The 25,748-nt window shown below is 37.8% G+C and overlaps 1 protein-coding gene across 1 annotated transcript in view; it reads right to left on the reverse strand.

Moving 5' to 3' along the window:
- LOC128204701 (cadherin EGF LAG seven-pass G-type receptor 2-like) overlaps nt 1–25,748 on the reverse strand; it is a gene marked incomplete at its 3' end in the record, with an annotated part of 65,901 nt that overhangs the window by 20,088 nt on the left and 20,065 nt on the right. The window contains exons 2-5 of the mRNA XM_052906102.1: nt 13,256–13,336; nt 6,165–6,341; nt 4,701–4,776; nt 3,195–3,364 (exon numbers count right to left, since the gene is read on the reverse strand). Of these exons, the coding sequence (XP_052762062.1) occupies nt 3,195–3,364; nt 4,701–4,776; nt 6,165–6,341; nt 13,256–13,336 (504 nt within the window). The remainder of the gene's footprint in view (nt 1–3,194; nt 3,365–4,700; nt 4,777–6,164; nt 6,342–13,255; nt 13,337–25,748) is intronic.

A 25,748-nucleotide genomic window follows, 5' to 3' on the forward strand; every position in this document is an offset into this window, starting at 1 on the left:
ATTTACTTGGATGGAGATTCGCTCCGATGTAATCAACTTACTCGGATGGAGGTCAACTCCTATGTAATCAGTTTACTTGGATGGAGGTCCACTCCCATGTAATCAACTTACTCGGATGGAAGTCAACTCATATGTAATCAATTTACTTGGATGGAGATCCGCTCCCATTCAATCAACTTACTGGGGGGGGGGATCCGCTCCAATGTTATCAACTTACTCGGATGGAGATCCACTCCTATGTAATCAACTTACTCGGGTGGAGACCCGCTGCCAGGTAATCAACTTACTCGGATGGAGATCAACTCCTATGTAATCAACTTACTCGGGTGGAGACCCGCTGCCATGTAATCAACTTACTCGGATGGAGATCTGCCCCCATGTAATCAACTTACTGGGGTGGAGATCCGCTCCCATGTAATTAACTTACTCGGATTGAGATCCGCTCCCAAGTAATCAACTTACTCGGGGGGGGGGGATCCACTGCCATGTAATCAACTTACTTGGATGGAGATCTGCTCCCATGTAATCAACTTACTTAGATGGAGATCCGCTACAATGTAATCAACTTACTTGGATGGAGATCCGCTCTGATGTAATAACTTACTCGGATGGAGATCCGCTCCCATGTAATCAACTTACTCGGATGGAGATCCGCTCCGATGTAATCTACTTACTTGGATGGAGATCCGCTCCGATGTAATCTACTTACTTGGATGGAGATCCGCTCCGATGTAATCTACTTACTTGAATGGACATCCGCTCCGATGTAATCTACTTACTTGAATGGACATCCGCTCCCATGTAATCTACTTACTTGGATGGAGATCCGCTCCGATGTAATCTACTTACTCGGATGGAGATCCGCTCCCATGTAATCTACTTACTCGGATGGAGATTCGCTCCCATGTAATCTACTTACTTGAATGGAGATCCGCTCCCATGTAATCTACTTACTTGAATGGAGATCCGCTCCGATGCAATCTACTTACTCGGATGGAGATTCGCTCCGATGGAATCAACTTGCTCGGATGGAGATTCGCTCCGATGTAATCAACTTACCCGGATGGAGATTCGCTCCCATGTAATCAACTTACCCGGATGGAGATTCGCTCCCATGTAATCAACTTACCCGGATGGAGATTCGCTCCCATGAAATCAACTTACCCGGATGGAGATTCGCTCCCATGTAATCAACTTACCCGGATGGAGATTCGCTCCCATGTAATCAACTTACTCGGATGGAGATTCGCTCCCATGTAATCAACTTACTCGGATGGAGATCCGCTCCCATGTAATCAACTTACTCGGATGGAGATCCGCTCCGATGTAATCCACTTACTCGGATGGAGATCCGCTCCGATGTAATCCACTTACTCGGATGGAGATCCGCTCCGATGTAATCCACTTACTCGGATGGAGATCCGCTCCGATGTAATCCACTTACTCGGATGGAGATTCGCTCCCATGTAATCAACTTACTCGGATGGAGATCCGCTCCCATGTAATCCACTTACTCGGATGGAGATCCGCTCCGATGTAATCCACTTACTCGGATGGAGATCCGCTCCGATGTAATCCACTTACTCGGATGGAGATCCGCTCCCATGTAATCCACTTACTCGGATGGAGATCCGCTCCGATGTAATCCACTTACTCGGATGGAGATTCGCTCCCATGTAATCCACTTACTCGGATGGAGATCCGCTCCGATATAATCCACTTACTCGGATGGAGATCCGCTCCGATGTAATCTACTTACTCGGATGGAGATCCGCTCCGATGTAATCTACTTACTCGGATGGAGATCCGCTCCGATGTAATCAACTTACTCGGATGGAGATCCGCTCCGATGTAATCAACTTACTCGGATGGAGATCCGCTCCGATGTAATCAACTTACTCGGATGGAGATCCGCTCCCATGTAATCAACTTACTCGGATGGAGATTCGCTCCCATGTAATCAACTTACTCGGATGGAGATTCGCTCCCATGTAATCTACTTACTCGGATGGAGATTCGCTCCCATGTAATCTACTTACTCGGATGGAGATCCGCTCCCATGTAATCTACTTACTCGGATGGAGATCCGCTCCGATGTAATCTACTTACTCGGATGGAGATCCGCTCCCATGTAATCTACTTACTCGGATGGAGATCCGCTCCGATGTAATCTACTTACTCGGATGGAGATCCGCTCCCATGCAATCTACTTACTCGGATGGAAATCCGCTCCCATGTAATCAACTTACTCGGATGGAGATTCGCTCCCATGTAATCAACTTACTCGGATGGAGATTCGCTCCCATGTAATCAACTTACTCGGATGGAGATTCGCTCCCATGTAATCCACTTACCCGGATGGAGATCCGCTCCCATGTAATCAACTTACCCGGATGGAGATCCGCTCCCATGTAATCAACTTACCCGGATGGAGATCCGCTCCCATGTAATCAACTTACTCGGATGGAGATCCGCTCCGATGTAATCTACTTACTCGGATGGAGATCCGCTCCGATGTAATCTACTTACTCGGATGGAGATTCGCTCCGATGTAATCTACTTACTCGGATGGAGATTCGCTCCCATGTAATCAACTTACTCGGATGGAGATTCGCTCCCATGTAATCAACTTACTCGGATGGAGATTCGCTCCCATGTAATCAACTTACTCGGATGGAGATTCGCTCCCATGTAATCAACTTACTCGGATGGAGATCCGCTCCCATGTAATCAACTTACTCGGATGGAGATCCGCTCCCATGTAATCAACTTACTCGGATGGAGATCCGCTCCCATGTAATCAACTTACTCGGATGGAGATCCGCTCCCATGTAATCAACTTACTCGGATGGAGATCCGCTCCCATGTAATCAACTTACTCGGATGGAGATCCGCTCCCATGTAATCAACTTACTCGGATGGAGATCCGCTCCCATGTAATCAACTTACTCGGGTGGAGATCCGCTCCCATGTAATCAACTTACTCGGGTGGAGATCCGCTCCGATGTAATCTACTTACTCGGGTGGAGATCCGCTCCGATGTAATCAACTTACTCGGATGGAGATCCGCTCCGATGTAATCAACTTACTCGGATGGAGATTCGCTCCGATGTAATCTACTTACTCGGATGGAGATTCGCTCCCATGTAATCTACTTACTCGGATGGAGATTCGCTCCCATGTAATCTACTTACTCGGGTTGAGATCAGCTCTTATCCCGTATGAGCGGTCATTAGTTACAGTGGCACCACTCCAGTCGACTTCGTCCCCAACAATTTTCGTGGCTAAGGCCATATAATTGTTTTGATCAGCCTCACCGTTGCCGCCGTCCTTGTGGGTGATGATATCCGCCCCGTCAGTCCACCTGCGGATTTGATTTAAGAAGCGAGTGTGGTACGGCTGAATAAGAGCAATGGATACTCATCATAATCAAGACTTCAAACCTCGGCGTAGTTGATTAAAGCGGAAAGTCAAAGCGAGTAACCTTGGCGTTTAAAAACTGTCACTGCAATGCTAAGAAGAATAGTATTTCGCTTTAAACAGCATGTGTTGCTTTTACTTTAAAGACTTCTTTATAATTAATAAAGAATCTGCGTAACCAGTATAGTTACATGCTAGAAAGGACCCGATCTTCAGTGCTGCATTACAAAGATGTTCGTTCAACTGTATCGTTGAAACGTCCATCGGACGTCAACGTGATCGAGACGTTGCATGTGTATTTATACCTAATACACATTATCACCATACATGTAAAGACACAGCAGGAATACATTATAAACAATATCATTAAATAGAACCTACAGGGGCAAGCCTAGTTGAGTTTAAATAATTAACAACGTTCTTGTTTATAAGTGCAACTGACATTTAACAGTGTGTGTATATCACGTGATAAATTACGTCATATATGCTACCTAGGAAGGCAACATTTTGCTTTAAAAGAAAACTTAAAAATATGATAATCTTTCTTTTTCTTCACTATTTTAATCAAAACAAAGGGCAGTCAACGCCAGATAAAACGCTTCCTCTTTGTGTTTATTCCGGGATTTGATTAGGCGATTAGTTTTTTTCAAACACCTCGGCATACCTGTTTCCAAACACAGGTTTTTACTGTGCTTCATCACGCGGCGGTTTTGTGAAAAAGTTTGTCGAAGTGTTTTCAAAAGCGTATAATCAAACTGTGGTTAAAGACCGAAGGTGGGGCTCTTTCAGCGGTGTAGACTGCGTTATGTTTTATTTAAAAGAGAGACGAAATAATAAAGTTATTTTTGTTGAAAGTCTTTATTCAAAGAAAAATATTGCTTTCCGACGTAGCATTTATGACGAAATCACGTGGTATTCACGCACTGTTAAATTTACTTTCACATTGGAACGGTCAGCGTTCACTTTGGGTGGGGGGGGGGGGCGGTGAAGGGGGGTTGGTTAACTAATGTAAGGTACCAACCATAAGAAAAATATGCTAAGTCTTCTACTTTTCGCGACTGAGTCTTACATAAATATATTTCGAAAACTTATTTTACTTAACTGCTCGTTTTATATCGCCACCTTTCTGCAGTAATACAACACATTCGTTTAAGGATGTTTATAAAAGAAGCCGTTGTTTAGACTCTGCATTAAGGTGATGACTTGCGTTTTTCAAGCATTATGCTGTTTTATAGAAGAGGTATTCAGCAAAATCGCCAAGGAGTAAACTATAAGCATACCATCCGATACGGTCCTGATCTTTCACAGTTATTCTTTTACCCGTCGTTATCGGAAATGTAACCTCAGCGTCGGCAGCTGAAAAGGGGATACAGCAAAACTATCGTTTTCCAAACAAAATTACATTACAAAGCAAAATGTAATCAATTATTAATTCTGTGGTCTGCTTCTTGTTCACGAAGAAATCACTGAATACACTTTAATTTATACTTAAAGTATATTCTAGTGATTATCTTAGATAGAATGTGCCGTATATGTCTGAGATGTTCCGCGAAAGCAAAATAATAAAGTGTCGTCAATTCAATTACATAAACTTATACATTGTGAAAGACTAGTAACATAGAAGGATTATTTATATATTAACATCGATCAGTCTTGATTGTGTATATCATGTATGTAAACAAATAATCTAACTAATTTTGAGAAAATTTAATAATTATCAAGGGAGGGAACTCTTTCTTAGCGCCGAATGTTTAATTGTCCGCCCTTCTTTATTTTGGCGCCTTTCTCACTTGTTCTCTAGTTTTAATCCGGTTCGGACGTGTGTTTTCATTATTTCGGCCAAATTAAATTTATATTTTACATTTGTCTTTGTTTTTCCTGAGCGCAATAATTATCCCCGGCCGATACACTCGTAGGTCAACGTAAGTCAGGAATTGGTCGGAGAAAAAACATGCAGCAGACATAGAGATTTGAGGATTGCTTCAATAAAGAGTCTCAACCTGTATTAATTCAAATCTGTATAAACGTTACAAAATGAAGCATATTTCCCTCAACTTTCTTCTCATTCTCAATACTGCATACGGTAAAATTCGCTCAAATATGACGCAAAATATTGTAACTACGACACAAAGATAATTTCAATGTACGACTAAAATCGATTAAGATCTTTACTGGAACGGCCCCATTCCCGTCTTGATATTTGCATAACTTATATCTGAGATAAGTCCGAGAGGATAATATAAAAGTTGAGACGGCATGTGCCCGACGAGACGATAGATAAACTACCTATTTCTGAGATAAATCGAGGCGGATGACATACAAACAGTTGACAGATTTTAACCTAGACGATAGATTAAACGTCCTATTTCTGAGATAAATCAGAGAGGGCGATATACAGATACAGAATCTTCCCTTGACGATAGATTGACGACCTATTTCTGAGATAAATCAGAGAGGGCGATATACAGATACAGAATCTTCCCTTGACGATAGATCGACGACCTATTTCTGAGATAAATCAGAGAGGGCGATATACAGATACAGAATCTTCCCTTGACGATAGATTGACGACATATTTCTGAGATAAATTAGAGAGGGCGATATACAGATACAGAATATTCCCTTGACGATAGATTGACGACCTATTTCAGAGATAATTCAGAGAGGTTGATATACAGATCCAGATTTCCCTAGACGACAGATTGACGACCTATTTCAGAGATAAATCAGGCAGGATAACATACAAACAGTGACGGAATTCTGCCCAACGAGTCGATAAGTTGACCCTGTAATCGGTCGCCAGACTTGAAAAACCAGAGTCCGTGTGTCTGGTTCAACGTTATCGAACATGGCCTGCCATTTCTCGATAACCCCACAGCAGCCGAACGTATAATCAGGGTCTGCCATCATATACCCGAAAGCTGAAAAGAAGACGTGAAGATACATTATGTTTAATCGGTTTGCCTTTGGTTTTTCGTTCGGTCATTCAGTGGGGTCAAGTAATTCGAGGGTTGAAAGCGAAAAGGTTCTATCTTCTACTTTAATATCACTTGGAACCTGTTCGCATTCTCCCTCGAATTAACATACGCATATTGCTAATATACAAGTAGGTTACTTTTAAATGTTTTGAATAAAGCAATGAAAATAACAGAATTGTATCAAATTCATTCCATTAATTAAATAATCAATTTTGAGTTTTCGATAAAATCTCGACCTATCTCTGCATGGTATTAATGTAAAGTTCTGTTGTTACCACAGGAGATACTGTTTACGAAATTTAACTAGAAAACAAGTGCGGTTTTATATTTGCTCGTAAACGGCGTGTCTAAAGAAGAATAAAACGGTGTGTTTTTTTTCGTTTAAAATTGAAATACATTCATCACTGAAAGAAAAATGTTTCCTCGTGGTGCTTATCATGTGTAATATATTGCCATCTTACACCGAAACATTCATTTATGTTCCTAATTATTTCTGACCCAAATATTTTTAAACAATTTTCAAATATTCGCAACTGTTTGGCATTTCTTTACCGTATTTCAATCGATCATACAGCATATTGTAAGAAGTTGTGGGCGTGGACAATCTCGTGGACAATCGTAAAAGAGTCGTAAGATACTTTTGAGTGTGCTTTGATATAATATCAAAACAATATGGAACTTTAATGTAATAATTTGTCGATTCTTGTAATGTATGTATTAATGTTTAATACAGTCGAAACCCGTTGCATCGACATCACTTGGCTCGACTTTCTCGTTGGCTCGAACATAATTTTAAGAACCGATTTGTTTTTATTCTATATAAGTATTCCCGCTTGGCTCGATATTTGCGAGGCTCGAAGTATTTTGGCCGGTCCCTTGGATATCGAGCCAACGGGTTTCAACTGTATAACTTTCGGCATATGAAGGGATTTATCCTGAAGAGTTCAATGTCATATCAATTCACTTTAATGTATAATCAAATTATTGAGAATTCCTTTGCTTCCGATATAATAACAATGACTGATCGGATAATGAAAGAACTACCGTGGGACATAACATGAGTATTTGTTGGTGCACCGTTTATGACCTGTCGACTAGAAATTACATGAAAGCACTCAATGAACAACAGAAGTGTGCGAATATCACGTGATAAATAATTCATACATGCTACGCCGGAAGGCAACATTTTGAATAAAAGTATTACTTAAAACAAAGATAACCCTTTAGCAGCGGTTTTGTGAAATGGTTTGTCGAAGTGTTTAAGGAACTTCAATCAATCAGACACAGCTAAAATACCGAAGACGAGGCTCTGTAAGCGGCGTAGACTGCGCTAAGTTTCATTTAAAATGGTAAAAAAGTATAGTTATTTTTCTTTATTCAAAGCATTGTCCTCAGACGTAGCATTTATGACGCAATTAATCACGTGGTATACACATACTGAATAGGCGAGGCCTTAGACCTGAACTTAGATAACAAAACCCTTCGTAAAATAACTATATTGCAAAATACCGTTCCTTCTCTTGTTAAAGTTAAGTACCAATATGGGCTCATACACTAATTGTATGAACATTACGGTGCCTTTGAGATGAATGATGGAACATTCATTACAGTTAATGCTTATTAAAGGCATTTATATTCTTTGATTATTCGCACATACAAATGTAAAGACATGTTTTGTTCATTCTATTCAGTCAAAAAATGACATTAAATAGCATTGTCATGATAAAAGTAATATTGACTAGATATGTCATTAAACCCGTTTGACCAAATTTTATTCTACAATTTATATTAATAACAAGCAAATTGTATGCCTTAATAGTGACATTAATGTACTTTACTAATCAATTCCCCATTTTTGAAAAGATCTCCTATTCCAAAGATTTAACGGAAATGTATTTTTTTTTCTTCAAAGAAAAAACTAATAATGGTTTTTATCGTGTTTGTAATTGTCGTTTTGAAGTACATCCAACCTTTCCAATAACGTACGCTTTGCAAAATGTCATGGTTTGAAATATTTAAAATACAAGTTATAATATAAACATAATTTACTGTAAATGTAACAATTAACTTTTCATTTAATTTGACAATTAAAAAAATAATATTCATGACTCATAGTTCTTGCACATTTCATTTGCGGCCCAAATTTTGAGTTTCGCGCATGAATTAAGTCACTTCTTTCCTAATCTGCATGGTTGTTCATTCAACTGAATAGCTATCGGGGCGACGGTCATTGCTCATAACAAACGTTGTTTTATACATTTAGGAGGTCATCATTCATATTCTAAAGCATTAAACAATTAGGTTGCCTTTAAACCTTGTGTAATTATTTAGGTCCATTTCTTGTATTAAGATTTATTTCAAGGTGATGAAAACAATAAACACTTCTTTGCTATATGATTGGAGTATAATCATAACTTTCTAATTAGAGCGGGACAATATTTTTCTTAGCATGATCGTAAAATCGGTCTGTAGTCAATTTGTCCGAATATAGTTTGTACAGAAATACAATGTACGTGAAGTTAGCGGCCTAGCGGCCTAGCGGCCTAACGGCGTGAAGTTAGCGGCCAAGCGGCCTAGCGGCCTAGCGGCGTGAAGTTAGCGGCCTGGCGGCCTAGCGGCCTAGCGGCGTGAAGTTGGCGGCCTAGCGGCCTAGCGGCCTAGCGGCCTAATTATTTTTTCTATGTCCAAGCAATTGTTAATGCGTTTTTTTTTTAAAAAACAATGATAAATCAAGGTTTTTTTATTCATATAGTTACATAGCGGCCTTAAATTGTTATCTATTCAGAATATCTTTCTTTATCTTTTATTCTAAAACAATTTTAAATTAACTGTTTTATGCACATAATATCACTCTGAAGCGTTTTTCAACTTTTTTTCAAAAAAGTCGATCGAGCACTTCAGCGGCCTAGCGGCCTAGCGGCGTGAAGTTAGCGGCCTGGCGGCCTAGCGGCCTAAAATGGTATCCTATTTCAAAGCATGAATACATGCATTTTCTTCTAAAACAATGACATCTTAGCTATTTTTATGCACAAATTAACACTTTGAAGCTATTAGCGATTATCAACATTTTTTTTTTAAAAGCGTCAATTAAGCAGTCAGCTATTTCAAATCATTAAACATGCCTGATCTTCTAAAACAATGATATATTTACTGTTTTTATGCACAAATTATCACTCTAAAGCGTTTTTTATTTTATTTTTTTAAAAGTTGATCGAGCACTTCAGCGGCCTAGCGGCCTAGCGGCGTGAAGTTAGCGGCCTGGCGGCCTAGCGGCCTAGCGGCCTAAAAACCTTTCCTATTTCAAACCATGTATACATGCATTTTCTTCTAAAACAATGACATATTAACTGTTTTTATGCACAAATTAACACTTTGAAGCTATTAGCGATTATCAACAGGTTTTTTTTCAAAAGTGTCGATAAAGCAGTCAGCTATTTCAAAGCATTAAACATGCCTGTTCTTCTAAAACAATGATGTATTTACTGTTTTTATGCACAAATTATCACTCTGAAGCGTTTTTCAATTCTTTTCCAAAAAAGTCGATCGAGCACTTCAGCGGCCTAGCGGCCTAGCGGCCTAGCGGCGTGAAGTTAGCGGCCTGGCGGCCTAGCGGCCTAGCGGCCTAAAATGGTTTCCTATTTCAAAGCATGTTTACATGCATTTTCTTCTTAAACAATGACATATTAACTGTTTGAATGCACAAATTTACACTTTGAAGCTATTAGCGATAATCAACATATTTTTTTTCTTTCAAAAAAGTCGATTGAGCAGTCATCTATTTCAAAGCATTAAACATGGCTGATCTTCTAAAACAATGATGTATTTGCTGTTTTTATGCACAAATTATCACTCTCAAGCGTTTTGTTTTTTGTTTTGTTTTTTTTTTTCAAAAAAATTTGATCGAGCACTTCAGCGGCCTAGCGGCCTAGCGGCCTAGCGGCGTGAAGTTAGCGGCCTAGCGGCCTGGCGGCCTAAAATGCTCTCCTATTTCAAAGCATGTATACATGCATTTTCTTCTAAACAAATGATATATTAACTGTTTTTATGCACAGACTATCACTCTGAGGCGATTATCAACATATTTTTGAAAAGGATAGGCATGTTCACATGCTTTGAAAAGCTGACTGCTTGTTCGACTTTTTAAAAAAAAGGTTGATAATCGCCTCAGAGTGATAGTGTTTGCTTAAAACAGATAATATATCATTGTTTTAGAAAACAATGCATGTATACATGCTTTGAAATAGGATACCATTTTAGGCCGCTAGGCCGCTAGGCCGCTAACTTCACGCCGCTAGGCCGCTAGGCCGCTGAAGTGCTCGATCGATTTTTTGAAAAAAAATTGAAAAACGCTTCAGAGTGATATTATGTGCCTAAAAACAGTAAATACATCATTGTTTTAGAAGAACAGGCATGTTTAATGCTTTGAAATACCTGACTGCTTTATCGACACTTTTGAAAAAAAAACCTGTTGATAATTGCTAATAGCTTCAAAGTGTTAATTTGTACATAAAAACAGTTAATATATCATTGTTTTAAAAGAAAATGCATGTATACATGGTTTGAAATAGGAAACAATTTTAGGCCGCTAGGCCGCTAGGCCGCCAGGCCGCTAACTTCACGCCGCTAGGCCGCTAGGCCGCTGAAGTGCTCGATCAACTTTTTTGAAAATAAAAATAAAAAAACGCTTTAGAGTGATAATTTGTGCATAAAAACAGTAAATACATTATTGTTTTAGAAGATCAGCCATGTTTAATGCTTTGAAATAGCTGACTGCTCAATCGACTTTTTGAAAAAAAAAATATGTTGATTATCGCTAATAGCTTCAAAGTGTTAAATTGTGCATTCAAACAGTTAATATGTCATTGTTTTAGAAGAAAATGCATGTATTCATGCTTTGAAATAGGATACCATTTTAGGCCGCTAGGCCGCTAGGCCGCCAGGCCGCTAACTTCACGCCGCTAGGCCGCTAGGCCGCTGAAGTGCTCGATCGACTTTTTTGAAAAAAAGTTGAAAAACGCTTCAGAGTGATATTATGTGCATAAAAACAGTAAATACATCATTGTTTTAGAAGAACAGGCATGTTTAATGCTTTGAAATACCTGACTGCTTTATCGACACTTTTGAAAAAAAAACTGTTGATAATCGCTAATAGCTTCAAAGTGTTAATTTGTGCATAAAAACAGTTAATATATCATTGTTTAAAAGAAAATGCATGTATACATGGTTTGAAAAAGGAAACAATTTTAGGCCGCTAGGCCGCTAGGCCGCCAGGCCGCTAACTTCACGCCGCTAGGCCGCTAGGCCGCTAGGCCGCTGAAGTGCTCGATCAACTTTTTTGAAAAAAAAAAAACGCTTTAGAGTGATAATTTGTGCATAAAAACAGCAAATACATCATTGTTTGAGAAGATCAGCCATGTTTAATGCTTTGAAATAGCTGACTGCTCAATCGACTTTTTGAAAAAAAAAATATGTTGATTATCGCTAATAGCTTCAAAGTGTTAATTTGTGCATCCAAACAGTTAATATGTCATTGTTTAAGAAGAAAATGCATGTATACATGGTTTGAAATAGGAAACCATTTTAGGCCGCTAGGCCGCTAGGCCGCCAGGCCGCTAACTTCACGCCGCTAGGCCGCTAGGCCGCTAGGCCGCTGAATTGCTCGATCGACTTTTTTGGAAAAGAATTGAAAAACGCTTCAGAGTGATAATTTGTGCATAAAAACAGTAAATATATCATTGTTTTAGAAGAACAGGCATGTTTAATGCTTTGAAATAGCTGACTGCTCAATCGACACTTTTGAAAAAAAACTGTTGATAATCGCTAATAGCTTCAAAGTGTTAATTTGTGCATAAAACAGTTAATATGTCATTGTTTTAGAAGAAAATGCATGTATACATGGTTTGAAATAGGATACCATTTTAGGCCGCTAGGCCGCTAGGCCGCCAGGCCACCAACTTCACGCCGCTAGGCCGCTAGGCCGCTAGGCCGCTGAAGTGCTATATCGACTTTTTTGAAAAAAAGTTGAAAAACGCTTCAGAGTGATAATTTGTGCATAAAACAGTTAATTTTAAATTGTTTTAGAATAAAAGGTAAAGAAAAATATTCTGAATAGATAACAATTTAAGGCCGCTATGTAACTATATGAATAAAAAACCTTGATTTATCATTGTTTTAAAAAAAACGCATTAACAATTGCTTGGACATAGAAAAAATAATTAGGCCGCCAGGCCGCTAGGCCGCTAGGCCGCCAACTTCACGCCGCTAGGCCGCTAGGCCGCCAGGCCGCTAACTTCACGCCGCTAAGCCGCTAGGCCGCTAGGCCGCTAGGCCGCTAGGCCGCTAACTTCACGCCGCTAGGCCGCTAGGCCGCTAGGCCGCTAACTTCACGTACATAGAAATACATGTAGACATACTGTCCATGTGTATACATTTCAGAACATAATATCTATATTTAAGTTGTCAAGTGATCAATGCCATATTCATAATATACAGAGCATATATGACATCGCGTAAAATACAAAACTATTAACTATTGTATACATGTAGAGTAAAATCAATACATGACAATATATGACAGCGAGAGATCAGTGTGAAATAACGTTTATATAGGCTATCACTAGTCACAATAATAATGATACTTGTTTCTTAGACTAAATGCATAATTAATATACATGGCTAAATTTCTATTCACTTTAACGTTTTCGGATTATTCGGATAATTCAACAAATTTTGACACGTTTGGTCGTTTCGATAATACTTTTTGATATATGAACTTCGTAATTCGTTATACAGATGGCATTCAAGAATTAAATGAAATTCATCTTCCAAAACATCACACACATATAATATAAATGTACCTGTATTTCCACCGATGTCGTTGTCTTTGCTTTTGGGGTCGTCTTCGCCCTTTCTGTCATTGTTGTTACATACTCCAGTTGCTGAAACAGTTCAAAAATAACATCTTAAAAGCATGTTTATCATTGAGGATAAAATAGTATCATTGCGGGCCGCTGCAGTTATAATTAATACGTGGTGAGTAAAAGGTTTATGGAGACTTAACGTTTCTGGGCACGTACTAAAGTGCTGACGAGTTAGCTGACGATATAGAAATAAATTAGAGTTGTTGACCAATTGCTCACCATATAGACAAAGGAGGAAAAAATGTTTTGAAATTAAAGATTTTTTAAGACTTATTTTGTTTAATTTATTTTATATACTCCTTAAAGTGTACGTAAAGACGGATGTTTGTGTATTTTTATTGAAAATGGCAGTTCATTGAAATGAATTGAGTATTTTTTTTTTGCTGGTTTGGTGAAAAGATGAGAAGATATCACGGATTAAATTACTTTCATCAATATCTAAGTTGTTGTTCTTTTGCTTTCAATGGTTTATTCAAATGAACTAGTTCATGTAAATGGAAAGGAATTATTTTAAACCCATTGGCAACTGTGCTTGTGCAAGAACTGTAACTTTGGTTTGCCTTATTTATGTCTTTTCCCGAGTAAGCAAGAGACATATTGATTTAATGCTGTCTGTCTGTCACAAGACTTTGTCCCCCTTGAAGAAGTGTTTAATATAATCTGTAGTTGTGTATAGACTAATGTTTTACCAAAATAGGTCTCTTTGAATTCCTTCATAGCCTTGGCCAACTTCAAAATATTTACATGGTAGATCTGTTTGTGGGCCCGCTGTGATACTTTATATCACAGTTTTTCTTGCTCTTTATAAGGACAGGTGAATACCAATATCATAATAATTTGTAAGGACAAATTACATTGAAAGAGTATCATAACTGTGTAAGGCACCAGTCAGTTGTAACCTCGGTCCCCAAGGTCCGGGGAATATGTATATTTTTTCGCTCCACTCTTGTAGTGTCATTTACTGCTTAACATGACTCCTCAGTCACATTTAGGAACAAACACTGATGAACCATACAATTATAGAGTGTAGAGTCCTGTTGTCTGTTTAAACATCGTTGTCTGGTAACCCATATCATACTCAGTGCGTGTATACCACGTGATCAATTGCGTCATCAATATTTTGCTTTGAATGAAGACTTTAAACAAAGATAACTTCACCTTTTTACCATTTTAAATGAAACATAGCGCAATCTACGTTGCTTACAGAGCCCCGCCTTCGGTCTTTTACCAGAGTTTGATTGAGAGTTTAGTTTCTTAAAACTCTTCGTTGACAAACATTTTCGCAATGAAGCAGTGTCAAAACATTATTTTGGAAACAGGTTTATCGAAGTGTTAGAAGAATCTAAACGCCTAATCAAACTCGTGTAATAAGACGAAGGCGTGGCTCTTTAAGCGACATAGACTGCCTTTTGTTTCATTTAAAATGGTAAAGAAAAAGAAAAGTTATTTTTAGTCTTCATTTTATTGGTTTCCGACGCGACATATTTGACGTAATTTATCACGTAGTTTACACACACTGATACTGGTATGGAAAAAAACAAACATGCATTTCAATAAAACATTATACGAAACTTTTAAGGTGCATACATGTATCTTTGCACTGTTTAAATGTGAGATACCGGTGGCTAACATTGCCATGGTCAAAAGCCAAACCATGCATTTTGTGCTTTTATCTAAGTTAATTAAAGTTCACATTAGACATTGGGTCGATCGTTCAATTTCGATGTGAATTTTTACATCGTAGTAAACGTCGTCGTTGTTAACTTTCTTATATTTTCTCTACTGGAACTAAAATGGTCTCACTTGTGATTTGCCGTATTTTTTTATCGAGATCTGAGACACCGGCTACAAATGTAAGTGTTTTATCTAAATATATGAGCATATTACAGCAAAAACATATCTTTTAATGTTAACAATGAAGCCATTAACAACGTTGCCATCTTTAACGAAGATTTCAACAGTTGGCCCATTAATTCTTTAAAAAAAGCCATACTTGTTTTAAAAATTGATATTTTAGAAGACAGATGACACCGCGTTTACAAAAGTAATTATAGGATTTGATAGGCGTTCGATTCTGCAGTGCAAATAATTTGATAACTAAATAAGTTCGTATGTAAATATATAATTGTAAAGATATTAAACTGCTTTTTGAAGTTAACGTTACGGATCAATTTATACCCTTTCAGTAAGGTGATTTCTGGTATAAATCAAAACTTGAATATGTGTTTTGAACTTATTTGTGACATCTACTTAACATTAATTGAAAAGCGGGATATTTGTCGATATGCAATATCTTTTTCGGTAAATAAGGACTCAATAAACCTCTGTTCTCAAAATAATACAAAGAATCTTTTTTATGTTAAACGTTCTATTTTGAAAGCTTCGGCTGTTCATCATTTTCCTACCAATTATACTGATTGATTAAATGTTTACCAATCATTTTAACGCATGTCGATCCTAATAAATAATGAAATATTCGAGCATAACGTGTTGTTTTGCAGATGAGCCAGAAAATCGAATGAAAGATATTTGGAAAGCAATCCCTATTGTTGTTTTATTATTTTATTATTGTTGCCTACGACATCTGAAACATATTAAGCATACACGCATACGAAGACATTCCAAATAACTTTAATTTTAAAATAAAATGAAAATGCACTAGAAAAGACATTGACCATGTGATCTAATGCCTCGTAGCCAAAGAACTTTCAGATGGGGTTTAGTGTTATCAATTATGCAATTTAACAGGCTCTTTGTACAATTCTAGCTTCCAGGCTTATCCCTGTCCATTCCATTGTTTTATAAGTAACATAACGCTAAAATGACTGGCACCAAATTAAAAAACGCATTACAAGCACAACTAGACAACTCACATCGCTTACACACAAATAAGATTAATGGTGCTGTGTTTTCATGAAGATGTTGTGCGAGGGCGGCTCCAGGATTCGACATAAGAGGGGGCGTTTCTCAGGGGCGTACCTTTTTTACTTGCGCCCTTCCCTCAGAAACGAAATTTATATGGTTTAAATTGTTGGCAGGGGGTTTGCCCCCCCCCCTCTCCCCTTGAACATTGTAACAATTTTTATTCCGAAAAAATGCATTTGGGGTGGATTGTATTACTTTCTTCACCTACATTGAAATAAAAAGTGAATTTGGACGATTTTAGATGGAAGGGGGGGGGGGGGAGGGGTTCGCCGGTTGCGAATCCGCTACGTTGACCTTAGTGAAATTAGGCTTTCGTACCGTGCGTCCCGGTGGTTACTTGAAATCGGAGATAAATTATGACTGCTGCCCAAAATACCCTCATGTTCCCGAAAGAACTTAAACGTGAAGCCTCGTTCTGAAAAGTAATGAATTGTTATATTAAAGTCACATCAACATTAATAGCACCCACAACTACTACATAATGTTCCATTAAAATTAGTCGACTAAGGTTGTTTAAAACAATGGAAAAATGGAATGAATCAGAAAATTTGAATGTGTGTATTATACAGGTTTCATTGGTTGATTCGATAGGTATGGAGATAACGTGTTTATATGTTTCGTTGTCATAAAGGAAACATAAGGGTTGGATGTTGATTAATAGAACTCGCGATAAGCAATCAGAATCCTGATAAAAATCAATGTGGCGCGAAACACATCAATTATTAAAAAAATGAGAATACTGGGTGCAAATTTAAAGTTACTTATTATTTATAATATTTTGACATGCGATTGATTATTCAAGTTAAATTTCAATTTCGTATTGATCACCTGCAAACGAGTAAGTCCAGAAAAACATCGCCAACTCTTGAAACGTCCGACGCTATTATTCAACGACAGCCATCGGACATAGCTCGTGAAAGTAAATTCAACGTTAATTTAGAAATATCTGTTTATCAAGTCATATAATAAGTGCATCATTGTATTGAATAGATCCTTTGGTCCTTTATATTGTAATTTAAACGTTATACATTTTATAACGATTGTGAAGAATGTTATGGTAACTAATTCACTCCCGTTGGCACGATGTTGTGCGAGAGTGTGGTCTTGTGTTGTGGTGGAAAACCGGAATGCCCGGAGAAAACCCACTTATCCGGTTTGGTGACCACTAACCAAACTCACACGCGCCGAGGCTGAGAATCGGACCCGGGTCGCCTTGATAATAAGCACGTGCGCTTACCACTGCGCTTACCGGACAACCAATATATTATAAAGATGTTTAAATTCCGAATGAAACGTTTCCTACGTTTTCCATCTAATTTCTGAAGCATTTTTAACTATTTTCCAAATGTTGTTGGCAGCTGAGTGCCATAATTGTGCATTTGAATTGTCGTCATTTTTCAAAGCTGCACGTGCAAATGTACGTGAAGTAAGCGGCCTAGCGGCGTGAAGTTAGCGGCCTAACGGTCTAGCGGTCTAGCGGCCTAGCGGCTAGAAGTTAGCGGCCTAGCGGCCTGGCGGCCTAGCGGCCTGGCGGCCTAGCGGCCTAGCGGCGTGAAGTTAGCGGCCTAACGGTCTAGGGGCCTAGCGGCTAGAAGTTAGCGGCCTAGCGGCCTAGCGGCGTGAATTAAGCGGCCTAGCGGCCTAGCGGCGTGAAGTTAGCGGCCTAACGGTCTAGCGGCCTAGCGGCCTAGCGGCGTAAGGTTAGCGGCCTAGCGGCCTGGCGGCCTAGCGGCGTGAAGTTGACGGCCTTGCCGCCTAGCGGCCTTTTTTCTCAATTTCAAAGCAATTGCTTATGCGTTTTTTGGACACCAATGATAAATCAAAGTGTTTTTTATTCATACATTAAAATAGCGGCCTTAAATTGTGTTCTATTCAGAGAATTTTTCTATACGTTTTCTACTAAAACAATGATAAATTAACTGTTTTAATGCACAAATTATCAATCTGAAGCGATTATAAACATTTTTTTTTTTCAAAAAAAGTCGATCAAGCAGTTCAGCGGCCTAGCGGCCTAGCGACGTAAAGTTAGCGGCCTGGTGGCCTAGCGACCTAAAATGATATTCTATTTCAAAGCATGTATACATGCCTTTTCTTCTAAAACAATGGTATATTAACCGTTTTATGCGCAAAATATAATTATCACTCTGAAGCAATTATCAACATTTTATTTCAAAAAAGTCGATTAAGCAGTCAGCTATTTCAAAGCATGTAAACATCCATTTTCTTCTAAAAATGATATATTTACTGTTTTTATGCACAAAATACCACTCTGAAGCGTTTTCAACTTATTTTCAAAAAAAGTCGATTAAGCACTTCAGCGGCCTCACGGCCTAGCGGCGTGAAGTTAGCGGCCTGGCGGCCTAGCGGCCTAAAATGGTTTCTTATTTCAAGGTATGTATACATGCCTTTTTTTCTTAAACAATGATATATTTACTGTTTTTATGCCCAAATGATCACTCTTAAGCAATTATCTGGGTTTTTTTTTCAAAATAGTCGATCAAGCAGTTCAGTGGCCTAGCGGCCCAGCGGCGTGAAGTAAGCGGCCTGGCGGCCTAGCGGCCTAAAATAGTATCCTATTTCAAAGCATGTATACATGCCTATTCTTCTAAAACAATGATATATTAACTGTTTGTATGCACAAATTATCACTCTGAAGCAATTATCAACATTTTTTACCAAAATTTCGATTAAGTAGTCAGCTATTTCAAAGCATGTAAACATCCAATTTCTTCTAAAAAGTATATATTTACTGTTTTTCAACTTAAAAAACAAAACAAAAAAACGATCAAGCACTTCAGAGGCCTAGCGGCCTAGCGGCCTAGCGACGTGAAGTAAGTGGCCTAGCGGCCTAAAATGGTATCCTATTTCAAAGCATGTATACATGCCTTTTCTTCTTAAAAATGCTCTGAATATCAAACAATTTAAGGACGCATTTTAATGTTTGAATAAAAAACGCATTAGCAATTGCTTTGAAATAGAGAAAAAAATAGGCCGCTAGGCGGCCAACTTCACGCCGCTAGGACGCCAGGCCGCTAGGCCGCTAGGACGCCAGGCCGCTAGGCCGCTAACTTCATGCCTCTAGGCCGCTAGGCCACTAACTTCACGCCGCTAGTCCGCTAGGCCGCTAACTTCACGTACATCACGTGCAATTACAATTTAGTGTGATATTTCCTATTCCATTTACAGATATGTTTACAGAGAGGTGCGTCAATAAATGGGGTTTAGTCTGAATTTCAATTAAATCTGTATAAACGTCAGAAATAACGATATATCTTATTTTTTTATTGCTTCAACCAAATGTTTATTTTAAATGTCGGCGAAAATTCAATTCACTCATATACGTAGCACAATAATAAAGAAACTATCGCACTTAGACTGTTTCAATTTACGACTAAAATCGACTAACATCTTCATTGAAACGGACCCACGTAGGTAATATTTGTCTACTATGTCGAATTAATTATGTAAAATTCTTCCCATGAGATCATATAATAAACAAATGGTTCACCTATTCAGCTTTCTGTAATATAACTTTTATCCACATGCTGCAGGTCCATTTCGAAGAACATTTCTAACGAAAGGATAGATACGCAGTGAAATGAAACTGATTTTGATTTCGCATCACGCACGGATTTTGCAAAATCCCTTATGAAATGTCACTAACAGGTACGCAGTCAAAACAAAAACGCGGAGTACGCGTTACTTGCGGATTATGCTATCGCAAGAAAGATCCTCACGGATGTCTGTGTATGCAACAAAAGCGGAAACATGTCACACATTTGATTTCATTATAAATTCAGCCAAACACGATGTTTTTTTTTAAAATTCAAAAACAAAATATTTCGGTATTAAAACTTAATTATCTAAAGCACTCAATAATAAATTTTATTTCACTGAGAGGTAATCCTGCGATTCACATTTATATTAATACCTGTCTTAACATATTCTTATATTATGCCGCTTTTCCATTACAAGGACTTAACAAATTATTATTATTATTATTATTATTATTATTATTATTATTATTATTATTATTTTTTTTTTTTATAATGATTTTATTATTATTAATTATTATTATTATTATTATTATTAGTATCATTAGTATTATTACAACTACTACTACCAAATGAGACTGAATATTATAAATTAAACCCTGTCAAACCTTTTTGCCATCATTTTATACTGATTATAAGTTAAAATGATAAAAAAGATTATAACTTACCACGTCACAGGCAAATTTATATTTTTTTTTTATTTATCCTTTAATTATCTTAACACTTTGGAGGACAAAATCAGATTTTAGAAATTGTTTCGATTCGCGTTGCCAATGAAATTCATCGTAGACTTGATAATTTCGAAATTGGTTCTTTACATATCAATATCAAATATAATTCTCGGTTCACCTTTAAAAAGCAGGCTTGCAATAAAGTGTTCGAATATGTTAATTAAATAGCACCACGAAGCGTCAAATGAACTTTATATACAATTATGACTCTTACCACAAATACAAATTGCGGATGAGAGCTACAATCTTATACCGATGGTGCGATTTATTTACACAGAGTCGATTTACATAAACAAACGTATTCTTCTTTCACGCCTTAATTGAATGACATCTTGTCTACTGAATAGGAACATCAATAAAACATTATTGACATTATTATTATTGTATTATTTGAACTCAATGAATGGTAATTATATATTTGGCTTACAATTATGACAGGCAGAACTATTCAATATCTTCTATCATCATATGAGAAGTAGACATTACGTTAATTTCAATTGAAATGTAAACTGACTCTAGACACCATGCTTTAATATTTGAAATGGGAGCCCTCATCATAGTGATGTCATTTACCTTCTGGCCCTAACACCTGAATATGTCTAAAATAGTTGGTTTAAACGATATTTATTTCGATATAATATTTACAATTAGTTAAGTTCAACAAATTTATGCATAATCAACAATAACAAAGGCCAAAAATGTAATGCATTGAAACAAAGAACATGTAAATTATGCACAAAACAATAGAGCAAACAGAATTGAGAAGAAAGCCTTACGGCTTATACTTTGTCTCTCTTCTGTAAGTCATTCGCGCTGCTTAGGCTGGTGCGCAAGTTGCCGTGACTCGAGAAGTACTGGCAGTAATAGTTGTAATCCAACAGTCCACAGATTCTTTTCTTTTTTTCTCTTTATTGTCTTTTTAGTTTAAGTTGATACTATACTAAATAATATTGTTTGTAAATTATTGTTCAAGTGTCACTGAATATTGTTGTGAAATAGTGAGAATGGCATTTATTGTAAATAGTAAAATAGTCTAAAATATTTCTTTCTTTTTTTGCGATCTTGTCTTTATAGTTGGTACTGCAATAATTAATGTTGTAAACATTTTTTTCTGAAAAATATTTTTTGCCCAAATTATTTTCATTGATAAAAGTTCGCGAAATGAAATAAAAAATAATGAAAGATTTCATAATTTATAAAAGAACATACGCAAATGCAGCAGTAAAGAGTGGTTTAACGTATACAAAGAATTGCAAACACGCTACATATACGTCACTGTGTGATCGAAATTTTGAAAGATAGAAAATCCAGGCATGTAATCTTTGAAGAGATACACACCGTGCAGGACATATGTACATATATGATTTTCGTGCAAGGTGAACGGCAACGACATCTTCATAATCAAGTGGAATGCTTTTTTTGTGAGGGTCGATCTGCCTACCCGTTCAATCGAAAAGTAGGAAGAAAGGTTTCTCAAACGTTAATACACGTTAAAGTAGTGGTTCGCGCTGTATGACACTATCGCGCATCCAACATCAATGATTCAACGCCATTGGTTTAGGACTGGTGACGTGACTCCATGTTTTTCTATATTGGGTTACTAAAATTTATCGTAAGAAAATGGGGCCTATTTCCCGCCTGTAATGAATAAACGAAGCATTACCTATAAAATGATCAACGTTAATTGGCTGTCGACGTGATACATACGTTTAGTAGGTTAACCAATAAGTGATATACAGGGCAAAGGAAACCGTTTTCGAGTTCGAGTTGCGCTCTCACCCGATTATGTTTCCTTTGCACCGTATATCTCTTATCGGGTCACCTACCATCTCCGTAACTTATCATGTTTACATATACTTTAGCTCAATCATGACAGATGATCGTTTCTAATGCTTAAAACTTGACATTTATTAGCAAAACTTCAAACGAATGTCATTCAATTTAAGATATAAAGCTCATATCCTAGAAAAGTTTGTTGTGATGGTGATTGTTTGCTGATTAGATCCCTGTTCCTATCATAGGTGGCAATTTTGTTTGAGTTCATTTATTGTATTCGAGTACGAAGGCAAATTGTTGTCAGATCGCTTTCTGTCAATGTCGTTATTGGCTTATTTTGTTCTTGTCTTCTAACTTCAGCCTTATACAAAGGAAAATATTTAAGTGTGAAGCGAATGCCTGATTAAATACCTTCTCAAATACCAGAATATAATGAGTTGTTTTAATGTGCTTCAACCTAAGTATGAACATCAAGGCAGCTCACAGTAATTTATTGACAATGTTAACCCTAATGCCTGCTTAACAGTATATTCCTCAATCATCATTAGTGCCAACCTTATAACAGCCTAATATTCATGTTTACAGAATACGACAAACTACCTATGTATCATACACCAGCGAGTTTAAGAAGATGTGGCCATGTGTAAAACAAAAGACTAACCATCCATGCAACATACACATGCGGGTGTAAGAAGATGTTGTCAAATATGACACATAAAGCTAACCAGCCATGCAACATACACATGCGGGTGTAAGAAGATGTAGTCAAATATGACACATAAAGCTAACCACCCATGCAACATACACATGCGGGTGTAAGAAGATGTTGTCAAATATGACACATAAATCTAACCAGCCATGCAACATATACCTGCTAGTGTAAGAAGATATGGTCAAATATGACACATAAAGCTAACCAGCCATGCAACATTCACCTGCTAGTGTAAGAAGATGTGGTCAAATATGAAACATAAAGCTAACCACCCATGCAACATAAACCTGCTAGTGTAAGAAGATGTTGTCAAATATGAAACATAAAGCTAACCACCCATGCAACATACACCTGCTAGTGTAAGAAGATGTGGTCAAATATGACACATAAAGCTAACCAGCCATGCAACATAAACGTGCTAGTGTAAGAAGATGTTGTCAAATATGACACATAAAGCTAACCAACCATGCAACATACACCTGCGGGTGTAAGAAGATGTTGTCAAATATGACACATAAAGCTAACCAGCCATGCAACATACACATGCGGGTGTAAGAAGATGTTGTCAAATATGACACATAAAGCTAACCACCCATGCAACATACACCTGCTAGTGTAAGAAGATGTGGTCAAATATGACACATAAAGCTAACCACCCATGCAACATACACCTGCTAGTGTAAGAAGATGTTGTCAAATATGACACATAAAGCTAACCAGCCATGCAACATACACTTGTTAGTGTAAGAAGATGTGGTCAAATATGAAACATAAAGCTAACCAGCCATGCAACATACACCTGCTAGTGTATGAAGATGTTGTCAAATATGACACATAAAGCTAACCAGCCATGGAACATACACCTGCTAGTGTAAGAAGATGTTGTCTAATATGTCACATAAAGCGAACCAGCCATGCAACATACACCTGCTAGTGTAAGAAGATGTGGTCAAATATGACACATAAAGCTAACCACCTATGCAACATACACCTGCTAGTGTAAGAAGATGTGGTCAAATATGACACATAAAGCTAACCAGCCATGCAACATACACCTGCTAGTGTAAGAAGTTGTGGTCAAATATGACACATAAAGCTAACCAGCCATGCAACATACACTTGCTAGTGTAAGAAGATGTTGTCAAATATGTCACATAAAGCTAACCAGCCATGCAACATACACCTGCTAGTGTAAGAAGATGTGGTCAAATATGACACATAAAGCTAACCAGCCATGCAACATACACCTGCTAGTGTAAGAAGATGTGGTCAAATATGACACATAAAGCTAACCACCCATGCAACATACACCTGCTAGTGTAAGAAGATGTGGTCAAATATGACACATAAAGCTAACCACCCATGCAACATACACCTGCTAGTGTAAGAAGATGTTGTCAAATATGACACATAAAGCTAACCAGCCATGCAACATACACCTGCTAGTGTAAGAAGATGTGGTCAAATATGACACATAAAGCTAACCAGCCATGCAACATACACCTGCTAGTGTAAGAAGATGTGGTCAAATATGACTTATAAAGCTAACCGCCCATGCAACATACACCTGCTAGTGTAAGAAGATGTGGTCAAATATGTCACATAAAGCTAACCAGCCATGCAACATACACCTGCTAGTGTAAGAAGAATTTGTCAAATATGACACATAAAGCTAACTAGCCATGCAACATACACCTGCTAGTGTAAGAAGATGTTGTCAAATATGACACATAAAGCTAACCAGCCATGCAACATACACCTGCTAGTGTAAGAAGATGTGGTCAAATATGACACATAAAGCTAACCACCCATGCAACATACACCTGCTAGTGTAAGAAGATGTTGTCAAATATGACACATAAAGCTAACCAGCCATGCAACATACACCTGCTAGTGTAAGAAGATGTTGTCAAATATGACTCATAAATCTAACCGCCCATGCAACATACACCTGCTAGTGTAAGAAGATGTGGTCAAGTATGACACATAAAGCTAACCAGCCATGCAACATACACCTGCTAGTGTAAGAAGATGTGGTCAAATATGACACATAAAGCTAACCACCCATGCAACATACACCTGCTAGTGTAAGAAGATGTGGTCAAATATGACACATAAAGCTAACTAGCCATGCAACATACACCTGCTAGTGTAAGAAGATGTGGTCAAATATGACACATAAACCTAACCAGCCATGCAACATACACCTGCTAGTGTAAGAAGATGTGGTCAAGTATGACATATAAAGCTAACCAGCCATGCAACATACACCTGCTAGTGTAAGAAGATGTGGTCAAATATGACACATAAAGCTAACCAGCCAGGCAACATACACCTGCTAGTGTAAGAAGATGTGGTCAAATATGACACATAAAGCTAACCACCCATGCAACATACACCTACTAGTGTAAGAAGATGTTGTCAAATATGACACATAAAGCTAACCACCCATGCAACATACACCTGCTAGTGTTAGAATATGTTGTCAAATATGACACATAAAGCTAACCAGCCATGCAACATACACCTGCTAGTGTAAAAAGATGTGGTCAAATATGACACATAAAGCTAACCAGCCATGCAACATACACCTGCTAGTGTAAGAAGATGTGGTCAAATATGACACATAAAGCTAAGCAGCCATGCAACATACACCTGCTATTGTAAAAAGATGTTGTCAAATATGACACATAAAGCTAACCAGCCATGCAACATACACCTGCTAGTGTAAG

The sequence above is a fragment of the Mya arenaria genome, chromosome 10 (genome assembly GCF_026914265.1).
Source record: "Mya arenaria isolate MELC-2E11 chromosome 10, ASM2691426v1".
In the NCBI taxonomy this organism is placed as follows: Eukaryota; Metazoa; Mollusca; class Bivalvia; order Myida; family Myidae; genus Mya; species Mya arenaria.